Genomic DNA, 16,160 nt, shown 5'->3' with positions numbered 1-16,160 from the left:
AGCTTTGAAGTACCTTTGCTTCACAAGTTATGACAGATAAAAGTACTGAAAATTGTAACCCTTTTTAGGTGAGGTACCAGAAGGGGTTTGCAGATATATACCATCTTCACAACAGACAGACACAACAGAGTTGGATGTTTATTTCAATTTCTTTCCGTGTTTTGTTTTTCGAAATCTTGAACCCTATGTAGGGGATGTGCCAGAAGGAATTATCCGATCTCTACCATCTTTGAAACAGATCTTCTGTTGATAGAAATATTAAGATCTACCAAGTCTGAATGGAATCGAATGTTAATTTCGCGATTTTCGCGGCTATTTAAAATGTTGACCCTTTGTTGGGGAGGTACCAGAAATAGAGAACCCATATATTCCATCTTAACACCAGATCTTGGGTTAATAAAATATTGTGATGTGTGTAATTTGAAGACAATCAGACACTTAAATCACATTTTATAAAAGTTATAATTATTCAAAATGTTGACCCTTTGTGGGGAGGTACTTGATGGAGAGTGTGCATTTTCGCACCTTATCTAGCATTGATACAAATACTTAGATTTGCAGAGTTGGAGCAAAATAGTATTATGATTTACTGCAAAATATTTCTGTGCAGTAAATAATTTTCGTTGGAAATGAAGTGAACCGATATTGCCTGCCCATCTCCGAACTAGATCTAAGTTTGACAATAAATTAAGATGTACCGTGTTTGGATCACATCGGATACTCCCTTCAGTTCGGAGTTATCGTGCGCACCAGCCAGACAGGCGGACGGATGGATATCGCTTGATCGACACCAAATGTCCTAAAACAGATTTGATCCAAAGAGACCTAGGGTCCAAAATCATTACTTCGACGGGGCACGTTTTGGCTGTATCGAATGATATATACCCTCTCTAGCCATATGGCTGAGGGTATAAAATATAAAATCCACAATTATTTATTTTTCTTTTTCTCATCTTTGAGAAAATATGCTCGTTTATTGTTTTATAAAAAATTGTTCAGATTATTTTCTTTTTTTGTATCTAACTAAAAAATTCGGTAATTTTTTCAAATATTTGTAATGATTTTCATTCCAGAGAGGATAAAGTCTTCGGCCTTAATACATACACGCCAAAAGGCTTAATCCACGATCATCATCAAAACATTCTAGTAATCATAGTTTCTGTTGTGGGCGCCATGTGGAGATTTTTGTTGGTTGGCTGGTGTTCTCTGGCCATAGGGACTTTGGTCGTTGACTTCCAACATATAATCACCGGAGACATCGCGAGCAGTGTTGATACCCATGTAAGCACGTTTGCCATATCCCTGCTTGTTCTTGTACTCCTTGAAGCAATTGGCCTTGACAGCGGGGAAGTTACGTTCGTTACCGGGGAAGACAGTTTCGGTGTAGTAACGGGTAGCCTGCAATTGAGCATCGAAGACATTGTGGGCACCAGGACAGCCAGTCGATGGACCATTGGGGAAGAAATCAACATCACCGACACGTCTGGTTGTACCCAAAGCCAAGGCCGAGGTGTGGATGGCATCAACGAATTTGGCATCACCACGAGCCAAGCCAGTCAAAACCTTGGGATCCTTGGCCATTTGGCTGGCAGGGTCCAAGGCAGTGATGCGATCCAATTTATGGGTGGTCAAAGCCTTGAATACCTTACCGGCAACACCGCAAGCGTTGGCAGCAACACCTTGTCCAATGACATGGATGTTTTCCAAGGGTACACATTCATTGGTCAATTCAACCAAGGATTTGGCCAACATTTTACCGGTCTCATCAACATCCAGGGCAGCATAACGTTGAACATTGGTGATGGTGTGACCCAAATCGATGACAACCAAATGGCCACCAATTGGTTTGTTGCTTTCCCAATTGGAATTGTTTTCGCCTTCAGGGGATTGGGGTTTCTGGCTGTTGCGTTGCACATAGGCCTGGATGAATTTGGTGTTGGTCTTCTTGGCCTTTTCCAAACTTTCCGGGAGACCAGTAACGAACACTGTCACTTCTTGTTGGCCAAAACGGGGCATATCCTTGGCAGTTTGAACATAGTCCTTCAAATTGCTGGTTTCCTTTTCGCCATGGCTGCCAAAAATGTAGACCGGGATGTTGCTGGGGCTGGGCACAAAGGCGGGTTGGACACCATGGTTGATTTGGGACAAGTGGTCTGGAATTTAAAACAAATAGTTGAAATGTCGTGCTTTTTTATTTTCCTATCCCTTGCTACTTACACAATTTGCGCATCAGTTTGGCTCCCTTCTCCAAGGGCATATTCTCCAACTGCTCCAGACTCAATTCATCCAGAGATGGTGTCGATTCCAATTCGCTGGGTTTCAACCATTGTGCTGGTTTCAAACTGTTTTGGCGCGACGATGATGGTGTGGCCAAAGCACCGGCCATTAAACAGGCCACAACACACACAACTCCCAATGGATTCATGTCAGTATATCGATGATAATAGTTCGTCAACTACCCTTAACGTTTGCCCGTTCGAAACGTTAACTGTGCTCTATCCCATCGCGGCGAAGGGTTTTTATACACAAAACGCGCAATACGAAATTCAAAAATTGAATTGTAACTGAATTGGATTGTCAGCAAAAAAAAAATAGTTTTGCTGATGCTGAATTAACACAAAAAGGTGGAATACGCGATTATTGCGGTTTATCAATTTTTGCTGCTGCAACGTCAATAGCTATTTTTATTGATTTATAGAATGTGTTAATATTAAACAACAGGAAAGTTTTAGAATTAACAAATGTTTTTACGAATTTGAACTTTCTCGATGACCAAAATAAAGAAAAGTCGCACAGAGAAAGAAAAAGAGAAAAACGACTAATAGATGTTCAATGGACGATCTAAGGGAAATAAAATGTTCCAGTCTTCGTATTCCAAATTGAATTCTTAAAAAGAATTAAAACATATTCCTATCCAAATTCAAACCAGAAGGCGTCTTCAAAGAAGATTAAAAAAATATAAAGCAATATTAAAAGTTCGCCCAAGGCAAACTTTTTTTACCCATTTCAAACCAAATTGGAATCTTGCCAACATTCTATTTATAAACCTGAGGGACCGAATAATTTTGGAGTTTTCAAAAATAATTTTTCAAGGACTTTTGACCAAAAATGGTAGACCTTTTAAAGACAAAAGTGCGGATAAAAATATTGATACGTGCAAAATTAAAAGAAAATCGAACATTTATATTCAATTTTATACGAAATTATAAATTCCGATTAATTACATATTCATATCAGATTTCTGGCTAAAGGTAAATATTTAGATATAGCAAGATGTATAGAATCGCCGACTTGTTTCGCAATTATGACAGATTTATCCATAAGAAACAGTCCGATCTGTACCATATCTTGTGTTGATGGAAATATTGAGATGTACTGAGTCTGAATGGAATCGGCTGTTAATTTCGCGTTCTATGAGCTTCACGGGTATTCAAAATTTTGAACCTTTGTGAGGGAGGTATCAGAAGGAGTGAACCGATACATTCCATCTTCACACCAGACATTGGATTAATAAAAATATTGTGATGTGTGTGTAATTTAAAGAGAATCGGGTGCTCTTTTCGGATTTTATGATCGTTTTGGTTATTCAAAACTTTGATCCTTTGTGGGGAAGGTACCAAAAGGAATGGTCCGATCTCTTCCATCTTTATAACAGATCTTGTGTTAATGGAAATATTGAGATGTACCAAGTCTGAATGGAATCGAATGTGGATTTCGTGTTTTATGAGCATCATGAATATCCAAAATTTTTACCCTCTGTGGGGTAGGTACAAGAAGGAGTGAACTGATACATTCCATCTTCACACCAGAATTTGGGTGTTTTTTAAAAGCTTTTATAAAAGCTTTATTTATTCAAAAATTTGATCCTTTGTGGGGGAGGTACTTGATGGATATTACGATGTACCAAATTTGGATCAAATCGGATACTCCCTTCGAGAGTTATCGTGAGCACCAGCCAGCAGTCAGACGGACGGACGGACGGGTATCGCTAGATCGACTCCAAATGTCCTGAAACGGATTTGGTCCAGAGGGACGTAGGGCCTAAGCCCGTTATTTCGATGAGGCCCGTTTTGGCCGTATCAAATGATAATGAAATGATGATTGAGGGTATAATGACTGACTGACTAATTCATATTTTTTTTTTATGAACGGATACAGCTAAAATCTTGACATTTATTATAAAAATTAAATTTGATATTGCGTGATCGGATACTGGTTGAAATCTGAAATTTGGAAATAGAGATGAAACTGTAAATGAGTACTACAGTTATACGAAAATTGCTAGATGTATCTAAATTTGAATCAATGTTGGTGTCTAGGATGGAGAGATGTAGATTGTTTTGGGCATGCGTACTAAATTTGGTACTGGGTGAAATTTGATATTGGGATCACTGTTAGTTTCTAGTGTTTACATATGGAGTCGTTTAAAATGTCAATATTTAGGGACCTCTGACTGTTCTAAAACAAACTCAATGAAAAAGCATGCTAAAAACCCCGAAATGTCAATATTAAAGGAGTTATGGCCATTTTAAAGTATACTATCTTTCATCTTTAAAAAACTCAATGAAAAAGCATGCTATAACCCCAAAAATGTCAATATTTAGGGACCTCTGACTGTTCTAAAGTAAACTCAATGAAAAATAATGCTAAAAACCCCGAAATGTCAATATTTAAGGAGTTATGGCCATTTTAAAGTATACTATCTTTCATCTTTAAAGAACTCAATGAAAAAGCATGCTATAACCCCAAAAATGTCAATATTTAGGGACCTCTGACTGTTCTAAAACAAACTCAATAAAAAAGCATGCTAAAAACCCAAAATGTCAATATTTAAGGAGTTATGACCATTTTAAAGTATACTATCTTTCATCCTTAAAAACCTCAATGAAAAAGCATGCTAAAAACCCCGAAATGTCAATATTTAAGGAGTTATGGCCATTTTAAAGTATACTATCTTTCATCTTTAAAAAACTCAATGAAAAAGCATGCTATAACCCCAAAAATGTCAAGAAAAATTGAATTTGGATCCATTGTCCAATTTCTTTTTAATAAACTTCAAAATGAACGATTTTGAAAACTTTTTGGTGTAAAAGGTAAATAATATTTTCCTATTATTATTTCTGAAAGAGGAAAAACTTGAATAATATATAAAACCAGGAGAGTTTGAAAAATTAGTACGATGTATAAAGGTTTTATTGAAAAAATGTGTCAAAATGAACAAATTGTCATTTTGAGTACTAACAAGTTAGCAAAGGCTATAGTCGTGCGGGGCCGACCATGTGATACCCTACAACACTACAATATGGTAGAAGCCCCCTTATGTCCGAATCCATTTTGGAATATTTCGCTTTTGAAATTATGTCATGGAGCACTGCCCAGATATTACCCTTAGCGTTTTGACCAGGGACATTTGTCCAATATTTACGCACTCCATCGTGCTGTTAGTTGTTGTGGTCCATTTCACAATGGTTATCCAAAATGCTAACTCTCTTCAATTGTGTGAGCAGGAATTTTTTTCTGTTTTTGGTTCATTTGAACCCCTAAATATTTTGCGATTAACGCCAAAAGCAAGAGGCCCCTCTGTATCACCAAATTTAAACTCATCTATATGATTTGCTTGTCTACGATATTTGGCTTTATTTATCAACGAAATCAGCCTAAAAAAGCCAGAAGTTCACCTTTTGTGTATTTCGGATATCGCCTGTAATTAATGTTGGTATTTTTACTCACAAAATAACTTCATGCGAGATTTCCTTTGGATTCAATTTGTTAACTTTATAAAGGCTGAAAAATCAGACACATTTTTAGTTGTTGGTCCTTTTCAACCCCTAAATAAATCGCGGACATCTTGGAAAACAATAGGCCTAGCCCTTCTGAACCTAACCCTACCCTTTTTCGTGAGGATAATTGCAATCTGTATATAATAACCCCAACCTGTGTTGTAAAATGAAAAAAATATTACAAAATGTACAATTCAATATTATAAGTCAAATTGAAAAAATCGCATGCGATAAAAAATATGAAAAAATAAAAATATGTCACAAAATACTACAAAGTCTATAATAAAATCATTATAGGCATCTTTTTATGCGATTTTTTTATATTTTATACTTTTATGTTAAGAGGGCATTCTGAATTGACAAAAATTTTCGAAATCGGTCTAGCCATTCTTGAGATGTAAGCATTCTAGCTAACATCCCCTTCCTTTGTATACATACATTGTATATATTTCGTATATAGTACATTCGATATATTTACTATCGGCATCTACGTAACTGTCAGATTTGACCTGTTCGTCTATTCGTGATTTCGCCGGGATTAAAAATATTCGCGGTTTAATAGAAAATTTGACTTTTATTTAACACAAATGTTATGGTCTATTTCACCCACTATACATTACCCGATGACCATCAAAATTGGAAGCCTTCTGCCCAGCCCTAAGCTCTAGCCCTATGCTATGCTAACATCCGAGTAGCTGCAAAATCATAAAATTTTTAATTTTGGTCCATTTCAACCTCTAAATATTATGCGATCATCTCCAAAAGCAATAGGGTTCTATTCTGGCCCTACCCCACCTCCATTCTAAATTTCGTGAAGATCGGGCCATAATTGCGACCTGTAAAGTGATTACAAATTAACATGGACAGACGGACGGACATACATATCTAGATCGACTCAGCTCGGCGATATAGGAAGATCCATATATACTTTCCTATGTGGGAAACCAATATTTCGAGGTATTAAATAATTTTTGTCCCAATCAAACTTATAACACCCCCAAACATAGTGTTGTAGGGTATAAAAAGGACTGACACAAAGTGTGGGAAAGAATCTTAAATTTTAAAGTGGACTTTTCGCTGACGATGTTTCGGGCACTTGCTAGTCTAGAATATTTCTTCTATTGATATTTCTTTCAAAAAAAAAAATTATCTTTTTTTTTTTTGCAAAATCGAAACGACATCCTTCTAAAATAATGTTTTGGAGGAGAATTATTTATATTTATGAATTGCTGGCGTTTAGGTAAGTTTTATTAGTACCTATATCCTGGTACCTATATCCCGTTTGAAGGTAGTTTATAAAATATATTTTTGTTGACTTTGGTAAGATTTAGACTTTTGACATATTCTGGGATCAATAGTAGATTTTTATGACAAATAATTTTGTTGTATTTTTCGATTTGCTTTGGTAACGCTTAAAGGCATTTTAAGCCATAATTTGGAAAAGAACCAAACAGGACCATTGAATACCCGCTTGAGGGTAACAATTTTTAACCAAAGTAATCCTCGTATTATTATCAAAAATATTGATGATGACACTATATACCTAAAATACAAGGACTCCATTAAATCTTAATTCAAAAATATCCAAAAATGTAGAGTAGGGTGTACTTCAAGCCCTTTATTTATGTTACTTTGCGAGGAAAACTTTTAAAACGTCGATACATGCGTTTCTATCTTAAGATTTACTTTCATAACCTGCTCGATCTTTCCTATAATTATTTGAACAAATTTTCTTGTTATTATGAAAAAATTTCCATCGAAAAAAAAAAAATTCAATATTCTCACGCTGCTGTGTGGGAATAATAAATCATTGAATTGACCATCATCCATCCATACATCAAATGCTACAAAATTGTTATTAAACAGCTTAAAAAGGAAAGGAGCGATTAAAACGGATTTCTTCTATGCAATTTGGTTGGTCATCAAAGGCAAGTTACGGATAGATACGGAATTTTATGGACATGACCATATGTTCACTGGAGCAAAAATTTAATTTTATTATGAGGAATGCCCTCAATTCCCTCAAAGCAGACAACGAGGAGAAGAAACCTATTTGGATACCTAATACAATGTTTGATAGTTACTTTGACAATTTTTTTTGTTCCATGATTCTGGATTGGTATGAGAATACTATGAAGTAAAATCTGGAGTTTTTCAAGGCACATTTTTGTTTCCAATCCCTTGGAACCTAAATTCACCACTTTTGCGATTTTTCCCGGCTAGCAACATTGTATGACAAATTGATGCACTTACAATTCTATATCACCACTTTGCATGCGCCAAATCGTATTTGGCGATAATGGCTCAATGACCTATTTTCCTCAACACCTTGTAATGATTACATGGCAAAATATATTCAACAAAATCTACAATTGACCTGAGAACTAAAAGTGTGTTCTAAATCGATTACAAAATCAAAATATGCAAAGGGTTAATAAACTTTTGCTCAAGATGGTTTGCCGACAATTATTTTCTTAGCGATAATCGAAATCAAATTCGACGTCATTACAAATGGCAATCAAAAAAAAAAATTTGTTGAGGATCAGCAAAATCCCCAAAGAATTGTGTAGAACTGGGTATAAAATGTTTTGGTGGACTTGAGGAAATCACAGTTCAGTAACAGCACTGATCGTCACTATATTCCAAACTCAAGGAGGACAAGGACCTAGTCGAGAAACAATAATGAATACTTTCAAGCTATTGTGTTTGGTGGGCCTTTTGGCAGTCACTGCCCAGGCCAATCAAAATCACCAACACCAATCGCAAAAACTAAAACCAAGCCAGTGGTTCTCGGCCAAAAAATTGGCAGAATGTCCCTCTGTTGATGACTTATCCGTTGAAAGTTTGGAGAATATGTCGTTGGAAGAAGGTGCCGAGGCATTGCGTACAATTTGTAAGTATTCCACTTGGATGCCATTGGCGTTTCCTTTTTTTTAAATCTACATATATTCTAGACCATGTTTCCCACATCAACTATGACATGAAGCCCTCGTACACCCCAAATCCCAGCAGCATTCAGGTGACACTTTTCAAGAGCAATGGTGAGCAGGAGACCACAACATTGGACAAAATGGCCTCAACTGCCAAGAAATGGTCCCACTTTGGCAAACAAGAGATTACCATTTACATTACCGGTATTCCCGCTCAAACGGAGACTGTGCACAAGGCCAACAAGGAACTGGTTGAGGCTTATGTTGAACGTTATCGTCATCGTGCCTCCAAGACTGAGGAACAAAATCCCAATACCGGCAATTTGGTGGTAAGTAGGCAAACATCCAATCATCTAAAATCCAATCACCTCTTTCTTTCTTTCTATCTTCTTCTTCTTCTTATCTTCCAGATCATTGACTTGGGTGACCAATTGTCCAACTCCAAACGCTTTGCCATGTTAGATGTCGAAGAGACTGGTGAAAAGATTGCCGAATGCATTGCCGATTTGATTGAAAAATGCCAAGTCCCAAGCAACGTTGTTCACATTGTGGCCCATAGCGTTGCCGCCCATGTGGCCGGTGCCGCAGGCGAGGCATTTGAACGTAATACCGGAGAACAATTCAGCCGTATCACTGCCTTGGATCCCTCTAAAATCTATGCCGAGGACTCTCAATGTTTAACCGGACTGGCTCGTGGTGATGCTGAATTTGTTGATGCCATCCACACTTCGGCCTGGAGCATGGGCACCACCCGCCGTGTTGGTGATGTTGATTTCTTCCCCAACGGTCCATGCCGTGGTGTTCCCGGTACCACAAATGTTATTGAGGCCACCATGCGTGCTGTCCATCTTTATGCCGAATCCGTACGTCCAGGACATGAACACAACTTCCCCGCCGTTGAAGATCGTTCGGTGGAGAGTTATAAGAACTATGGCTGTGGCAAACGCGTTCACATGGGTCTCGCCGTCGACAAGAAGGCCAAGGGTGATTTCATCCTGCAAGTCAATGAACAACGTCCCTTCGGCCAAAGAGCTCCTGCTAAACATAATAAGGAGTGCCACAGCACTCATAGACATTCCTCCAACTGGTCTTCGAATAAAAACTAAATTGGATGGAAGGTGAAACAAAAACGGACGTATCCAAAGAGATAATGTTGAAAAAATAGGACATTTCGAAATTATGTTTTGTATTTTTATATATAAATAAATTGTTGGCATTGAAAACGAATTACAGTTTTTAATTGTTTATCAGATTTAATTGATCGCCCGCCTGAGCAGCAGTAAAAATAAATATCTCGGCTTAACTCTAGTTTAGTTTTTTTCCAGAGGTAGGTATTTTTAACTTGATCCCGTGAAACTTTTCTTTTCTTGGGGTAAGGACCCGGGACCCCAGATTTTTCACCCGAAATTTGAAATATTTCCGGTAAATAAAGTCGCTAAAATCATCAAAATACCGAATATAGGGATGTACAGTTATATGGGGATTATACAAAGAAGTGGACCTGCACCGACAATTTTTTGTCATAGGCTGTAGTATCCATTACGAACTTCAAATACCAAATGTCGCAAAAATCATCAAAATACGGAATATCGGGAGGTACCGCTGTATGGGGCTATATGAAAACGTGGACCTACATGACCCATTTACGAACTTAACCTGCTACTGGCAAAATAAACATGTCTGCGAAATGTTAGCCTTCTATCTCGATTCGTTCGAAAGATATCGTGATTACAACAAACAGACAGATAGACGGATATCGCTAAATCGACATAGAATTTTACGCTGATCAAAAATATATATACTTTGTTGGGTCTGAAATGAGTATTTCGAGGAGTTACAAACGGAATGACAAAGTTGGTGGAGGGTATAAAAAACTGTTCTATTTAAGGAAACCCTCTGAAAACTAGAATCTTGAATGAGCTAGAATTCTGCAATTCGGGATGAGAGTCACTGATGGAGTGCAGGATAGGTGTAAATACTTCCAAAATGGACATATGGAGGTTATTTCGGAAATGTGTACTATAACTGTACGAAAAATACTGAATGGTACTATATTTCGTATTGGATGATAGGATAGAGAAAACAAGTAAAAATGTGTAAGTTCGGCCGGGCCGAACTTTGAATACCCTCCACCATTTGGAACTAATTTGGAAATTTTAGAAAAAGATAACATTCGCATACATAGGCATTGTTTGTCATTAGCCATTATCATATTCAAATTCGAAACTTGAAATAAATGTTGAATAATGTTGCTAAAATCATCAAAATATCGTATATAGGGAGGTACCGTTATATCGGAGCTGTACGAAGAACTGGACCAGCATAGAAAATTTTGTGTCATAGGCTGTAGCATGCAGTACGAACTTCAAATACGACATCTCAAACAATTTCGATAAGTATTGTACGTAATCCCGTCAAAATACCAGATATAGGGAGGTACTGATATATGGGGCCTATACGAGAATCTGGACCTGCATATACAATTTTCTGTCACAGACTGTAGTTCCCATTACGAACTCTAAATACGTAATTTGAAATAATTGAGGTGAATAATGACGCTAAAATCATACAAATACCGAATATAGGGAGGTACAGTTATATGGAGGCTATACGAAGACGTGGTCCTGCACAGACAATCTCCTGTCATAGGCTATAGCACCCATTACGAACATCAAATACCAAATTTGAAAGAATTCTGAATGAATATTGAATATTATCGCTAAAATCATCAAAATACAGAATATCGGGAGGTACCGTTATATGGAGGCTATACCAAAACGTGGACCTACATGGCCCATTTTCAATACCAAAATTCCTGCATATATATACATTTGAGTACAATTTTATCAATCGTTCGGAAGCTAGAGTGATTTCCACAGACGGACATCGCTAAATCGACAAAATGTATATTTCGAGGTGTTACAAACAGAATGACAAACTTAATATACCCTCCATACTATGGTGGAGGGTATAAAAAACTGTCCCTTTGAAAACTAGAATCTTGAAGCTTTGCAAGAGGGCCAATATTGCTGTATGGACGTGTAATAAGGCTAGATGCATACTAAAATCGTACGAAAAGTACTAAAAATGGTATTGAACAAACGGAATGAGCTAGAATTCTGCAATTCGGAAAGGGAGTCACTGATGGAGTGCAGGATAGATGTACGATAGAGTTTACGGGAAATTCGAACTATAAGATTACGAAAAGTTTCAAATACTTCTAAACTTTTTGAAATTTTATATTGGAGTCACTGTTGGCGGTATTTCTGTGATAAAGATGTGGATTTGGAAGTGCGTACAATAAGTGCACGACAAGTACTAAATAGTACTATATTTGGTACAATTTGGTATTGGGTGAACTGATAGCGCTTGAAATCTGAAATTTGATATTATGATCGCTATTTATGTGCAGTCTGGACATATGGAGGTGGTTTCGTAAATATGTACCATAATTGTACGAAAAATACTGAATGGTACTATATTTCATATTGGATGAAGGCATAGAGATAAAATTCTGAATTTTGATTTGTATATTACTGAGGGTATGTGTGTTTGACATTTGTTAGTGGTTTGAAAATGTGTACTATAATTGTAGGAAAGGTACTAAATGGTACTAAATTTGCTATTGTAGAAAATATAGAACTGGAATCCCGAAAATCGATATTGAGGTCTCTGTTGGTAGTCAAGATGTATACTCTCAGCCTATGTCAGTTTATTTAAATATGGTTTGACTTACATTATGATACCGACCTTTATGGAGGAAATACAGAAGGAGCGGGTCTATATTATCCACTTCTCATCTGAACTAACTCTAATGTATATAGTTCAACGTTGCAAAATGTTAAGATATGAGTGAGGTATCAGATATATTGGACCAAGGCTTTCCACATCATCTAATACTGATAAAAATATGCGGATGTGCAAAATTTGAAGAAAATCAGACATCTATAAACAATTTTTTAGGAGTAATATGGTGTTTCGCACATTCTGAGATGTATAAGTATTGCAAACAGTAAACCTTGGTGAGAGCGGTACGGGAAGGGGTAGGCCGAAATCTATCAATTTGAAGAGAATCTGTTTCACATTTTATGAGACATATAATTATTCAAGATTTTGACCCGTTGTGGGAGGAGGTACCAGAAGGAGTGGACCGATATATCCTACCTTTACATCAGATCTTGTGTTAATAAAAATATTGGAATGTGTGAAATTTGAAAGCAATCGGACTCTTATTTCAGATTTTACAAGAATTATAATTATTCTAAATGTTGATCCTTTGTGAGGGAGGTACTTGATGGAGTGATCCAATATTGTCAATTTTCACACCATCTGTAGCCATATTACTCAGGATATAAAACATAAATATATAACTTTTTACCTTACCCCTCTAAAAGATATTTTGCAGGAGTATTTTGCATACACTCCAGACATTCAGGAAATATTTAGACCTTCGATGTCTGATCCAGTTCAAAGGGAGTTTTCTGAAAAAATTACGAAAAATACCCCTTTGGTGACTCGCTTGTGGGTTCCTCTTTTTGTTATCTGTCATACTGCCGAAGACAATAAATGCCTAAAATGCTAGGATTTCAAGGAATTTCAATACGAAAATTTAGTAAAAATATGGAAGAGGAAATATTTCCGTCCTCTATTCGGGTCATATCTTCCAATAGAACGTGGATTATTTAGGCGTAGATCACTTCTTTGCAGGAAGTTTGAAAGCAGGTCCTTGTTTCGGAATAGCACCCATAAATAGGATTTTCCTGATTTAATTTTTTTCCTCAACAATCACTGAATCTATATTTAAGATATCAAAATTGAAGGAAGGCTTAAGATTTTTTTTAAGTTTTAGAAATTTGACCAGGAGAAGCGATTCTGGACCACGTTTCTGGGTCTGTATTCTTGTTCTATGAAAATGTGAAATCAAAAATATTTTCTTTATACCGTTTTTCTCCTTTATAAAAGTTTTCATTTTATTTTCAGTTTTAGAACGATCATTGGGGCCCTGCTGTATTTATCCAGTGCTCACTTTAACCCAATTCAGAAAAAAACAATTTTAAAACTTATTTTTTTAATATCAAATATTCTTTTTTATTTTTTCTTTATGTTTCAACTAAAATCTAAAAAATGTGGGGATGTGTGGTCCAAATATAAAAAAGTTCCATCATAAACTATAAACAGTTCACAGTTCAAAATTAGATGCCGGGGGTAAATAGGGAAGTAAAACCATCTATCATTCCTCAATAGTTTTCACTGTTGAAAAATTGGACAGATCTTTGCTGGGTAGCTGAGCGCTTGCCAAAGGGAGTCTGCTCATTGACTTCCAAAATGTAGTCACCGGTGGTGTCACGACGTGTGGCAATACCCATGTAGGCACGTTTGCCATAGCTATCCTTGTTGCGGTACTGCTTCAGGGAGCTGGCTTCAAGGGCTGGGAAATTACGGCTGTTACCGGGACGTACAGATTCGGCATAGAAACGGGTGGCACGAGCCTGGGCTTCAATTACGTTGCGGGTACCGGGAACACCTTCACAGGGGCCATGAGGGAAGAAATCAACATCACCAACACGACGGGTGGTGCCCATACCCAAAGCGGAAGTGTGAATGGCATCAACAAAGTTGGCGGAGCCACGAGCTAAACCGGACAACACCTTGGGATTCTTGGCAACTTGACGGGCAGGGTCCAAAGCGGTGATGCGATCCAATTTGTGGGTGGTAATGTCCTTGAAGGCCTTGCCAGCCGAACCGGCAACATTGGCAGCAATGCCCTGGGCAACAACATGCATATCCTCAACATCGACATCGCACTCATCCATCAGCTCGGCAAAGGTCTTGCCAATCATTTTACCGGTCTCCTTGACATCCAAACTGGCATAACGTTCCATGTCGGTGATGGTGTGACCCAAATCGATGACAACCAAATGGCCGCCAACGGGTTGTTCATTTTCCCATTTCGATTTGTCATCATCCCTGGGTGGAGTGGGTTTTTGGCTGTAGCGTTGAATGTAGGCTTGGATCAATCGGGTGTTGGCCTTCTTGACATCATCCAAGGACTGGGGCAGGCCAGTAATGAAAACGGTGACTTCTTGTTCGCCAAATTTGGGCTTGTTCTTGGCAATGTCGACGTAGTTGTTCAAGTTGCAAGTCTCCTTTTCACCCTTGCCGTTGAAAATGTAGACGGGCACATTGCTGGGGCTGGGCACGAAATTGGGCGAGACAGAGTTTTCGATTTGGGCCAAGTGATCTGGGGAAAAACATTGAAACTTAGTTCTCGAACTGTTTAGATTGGTTTTTAAAGGACTTACATATTTTGCGCATCAATTTGGCTCCTTTTTCCAATGGCATTTTCTCCAATTCCTCGAAGGTCAACTCATCCAGGGATGGTGTACTCTCCAGCTCACTGGGTTTCAACCATTGCGATGGCTTCATGCTGTTCTGGTTTGTTGGCGATGCCAACGATCCTACAGCCACCATGGCCACAAAGCCCAAAATTACTAAAGGATTCATTTTGTTTTCGATTTGTTGTTTCCAAGTTCCGCTAATATTTGCCGGACAACTTCAACTGTTGATTCCAAATGTTGAAATGTGCCTTTCACCTTCAAGGTAAGAGGTTTTTATAATCCAAAAAACTGATTCGAAATCAATAGAATCATCAGAATATGTAAAGCCATTGCTGAGTAAATAAAATTCAGTTTTTTTATTTTTTGCTGATCTAAACAATTTTGGAAATTTGCAAAGGTTTGATGATTTTTGTTGTTGTTTGGAAATATTATTGGCTTTCCCTTTTGCATAGAAATAAACAGTTGGAACGAAAAAATGCATTCATTATCATTGTAATCAACACACAGACATATTTAATTATAAAAATTGCATTAACAAACAAATCGACGGGAAGTGGAAGAAGATCACTCAACACACTTTGCATCCAGTCACCTTTGATGGGAAAATTTTTGTAATTCAATTTACAATCGCATTTGTTTAAATTATTTTGAAACAATATATAATCGGGAATAATTTATGGGGTTAATTTTTAGTTCAACAGATGGATGTTTTGGAAATAATTTTTCAAAAAATGTGAGAAGATGAATTCTTATTTTTTTTTTAAAGAGTATTAAAACATTTTTAGATATATAAAAGAAAATGTAAAGAAATATATCAAAATTATAATCATAGACTTTATTAAATTTTTAAATAAGGACTATCTTACATATTTTTATATTAAAATATTTCAAAATATTGGGGTTGCTTTTTTTATGTTCACGGCAACATAAAGTCTTTAAAAAGTTTGGCCTAAGAATCCGAAACTCTTTTAATGGGATCTTGATCTCCAAACCAAGTACTATCAATTTCTCTTGGAATTTTCTACAAATGTAACTGCCATGGCCTATATAAGGTCGGCCAGGAAGAGAATTGGTAAAAAATGCAGCTCTGTCTGTTCGTTTTAATGTCAATA

General features: G+C 37.1%; 3 protein-coding genes across 3 annotated transcripts; 1 reads left to right on the top strand and 2 right to left on the bottom strand.

Moving 5' to 3' along the window:
- Window positions 1–1,003: 1,003 nt before the first annotated feature.
- LOC101889640 (vitellogenin-3-like) lies at window positions 1,004–2,440 on the bottom strand. The gene is made up of 2 exons (XM_005184153.4): window positions 2,218–2,440; window positions 1,004–2,153 (listed from the first exon to the last, which is right to left on the bottom strand). Exons 1-2 carry the CDS (start codon window positions 2,423–2,425, stop codon window positions 1,144–1,146), a joined length of 1,218 nt encoding a protein of 405 aa, XP_005184210.2. The 5' UTR covers window positions 2,426–2,440; the 3' UTR covers window positions 1,004–1,143.
- Window positions 2,441–8,385: 5,945 nt separating this feature from the next.
- Window positions 8,386–9,937, top strand: LOC101889984 (vitellogenin-1). Its single transcript, XM_005184155.4, has 3 exons — window positions 8,386–8,673; window positions 8,735–9,039; window positions 9,121–9,937. The coding sequence occupies exons 1-3, from the start codon at window positions 8,463–8,465 to the stop codon at window positions 9,814–9,816; spliced, it is 1,212 nt and encodes a 403-aa protein (XP_005184212.2). The 5' UTR covers window positions 8,386–8,462; the 3' UTR covers window positions 9,817–9,937.
- A 3,833-nt stretch (window positions 9,938–13,770) lies between these two features.
- yp3 (vitellogenin-1-like) lies at window positions 13,771–15,275 on the bottom strand (the record flags this gene model as incomplete). Its single annotated transcript, NM_001309036.1, is given in 2 exon segments — window positions 13,771–14,951; window positions 15,013–15,275. Coding segments are annotated over 2 exon segments (1,206 nt in total).
- Window positions 15,276–16,160: the final 885 nt, after the last annotated feature.

Source organism: Musca domestica, unplaced genomic scaffold (assembly GCF_030504385.1).
Source record: "Musca domestica strain aabys unplaced genomic scaffold, Musca_domestica.polishedcontigs.V.1.1 104, whole genome shotgun sequence".
Classification (NCBI taxonomy): domain Eukaryota; kingdom Metazoa; phylum Arthropoda; class Insecta; order Diptera; family Muscidae; genus Musca; species Musca domestica.
The sequence above is the reverse complement of the archived record's forward strand: the minus strand, read 5'-3'. Positions and strand labels throughout refer to the sequence as shown.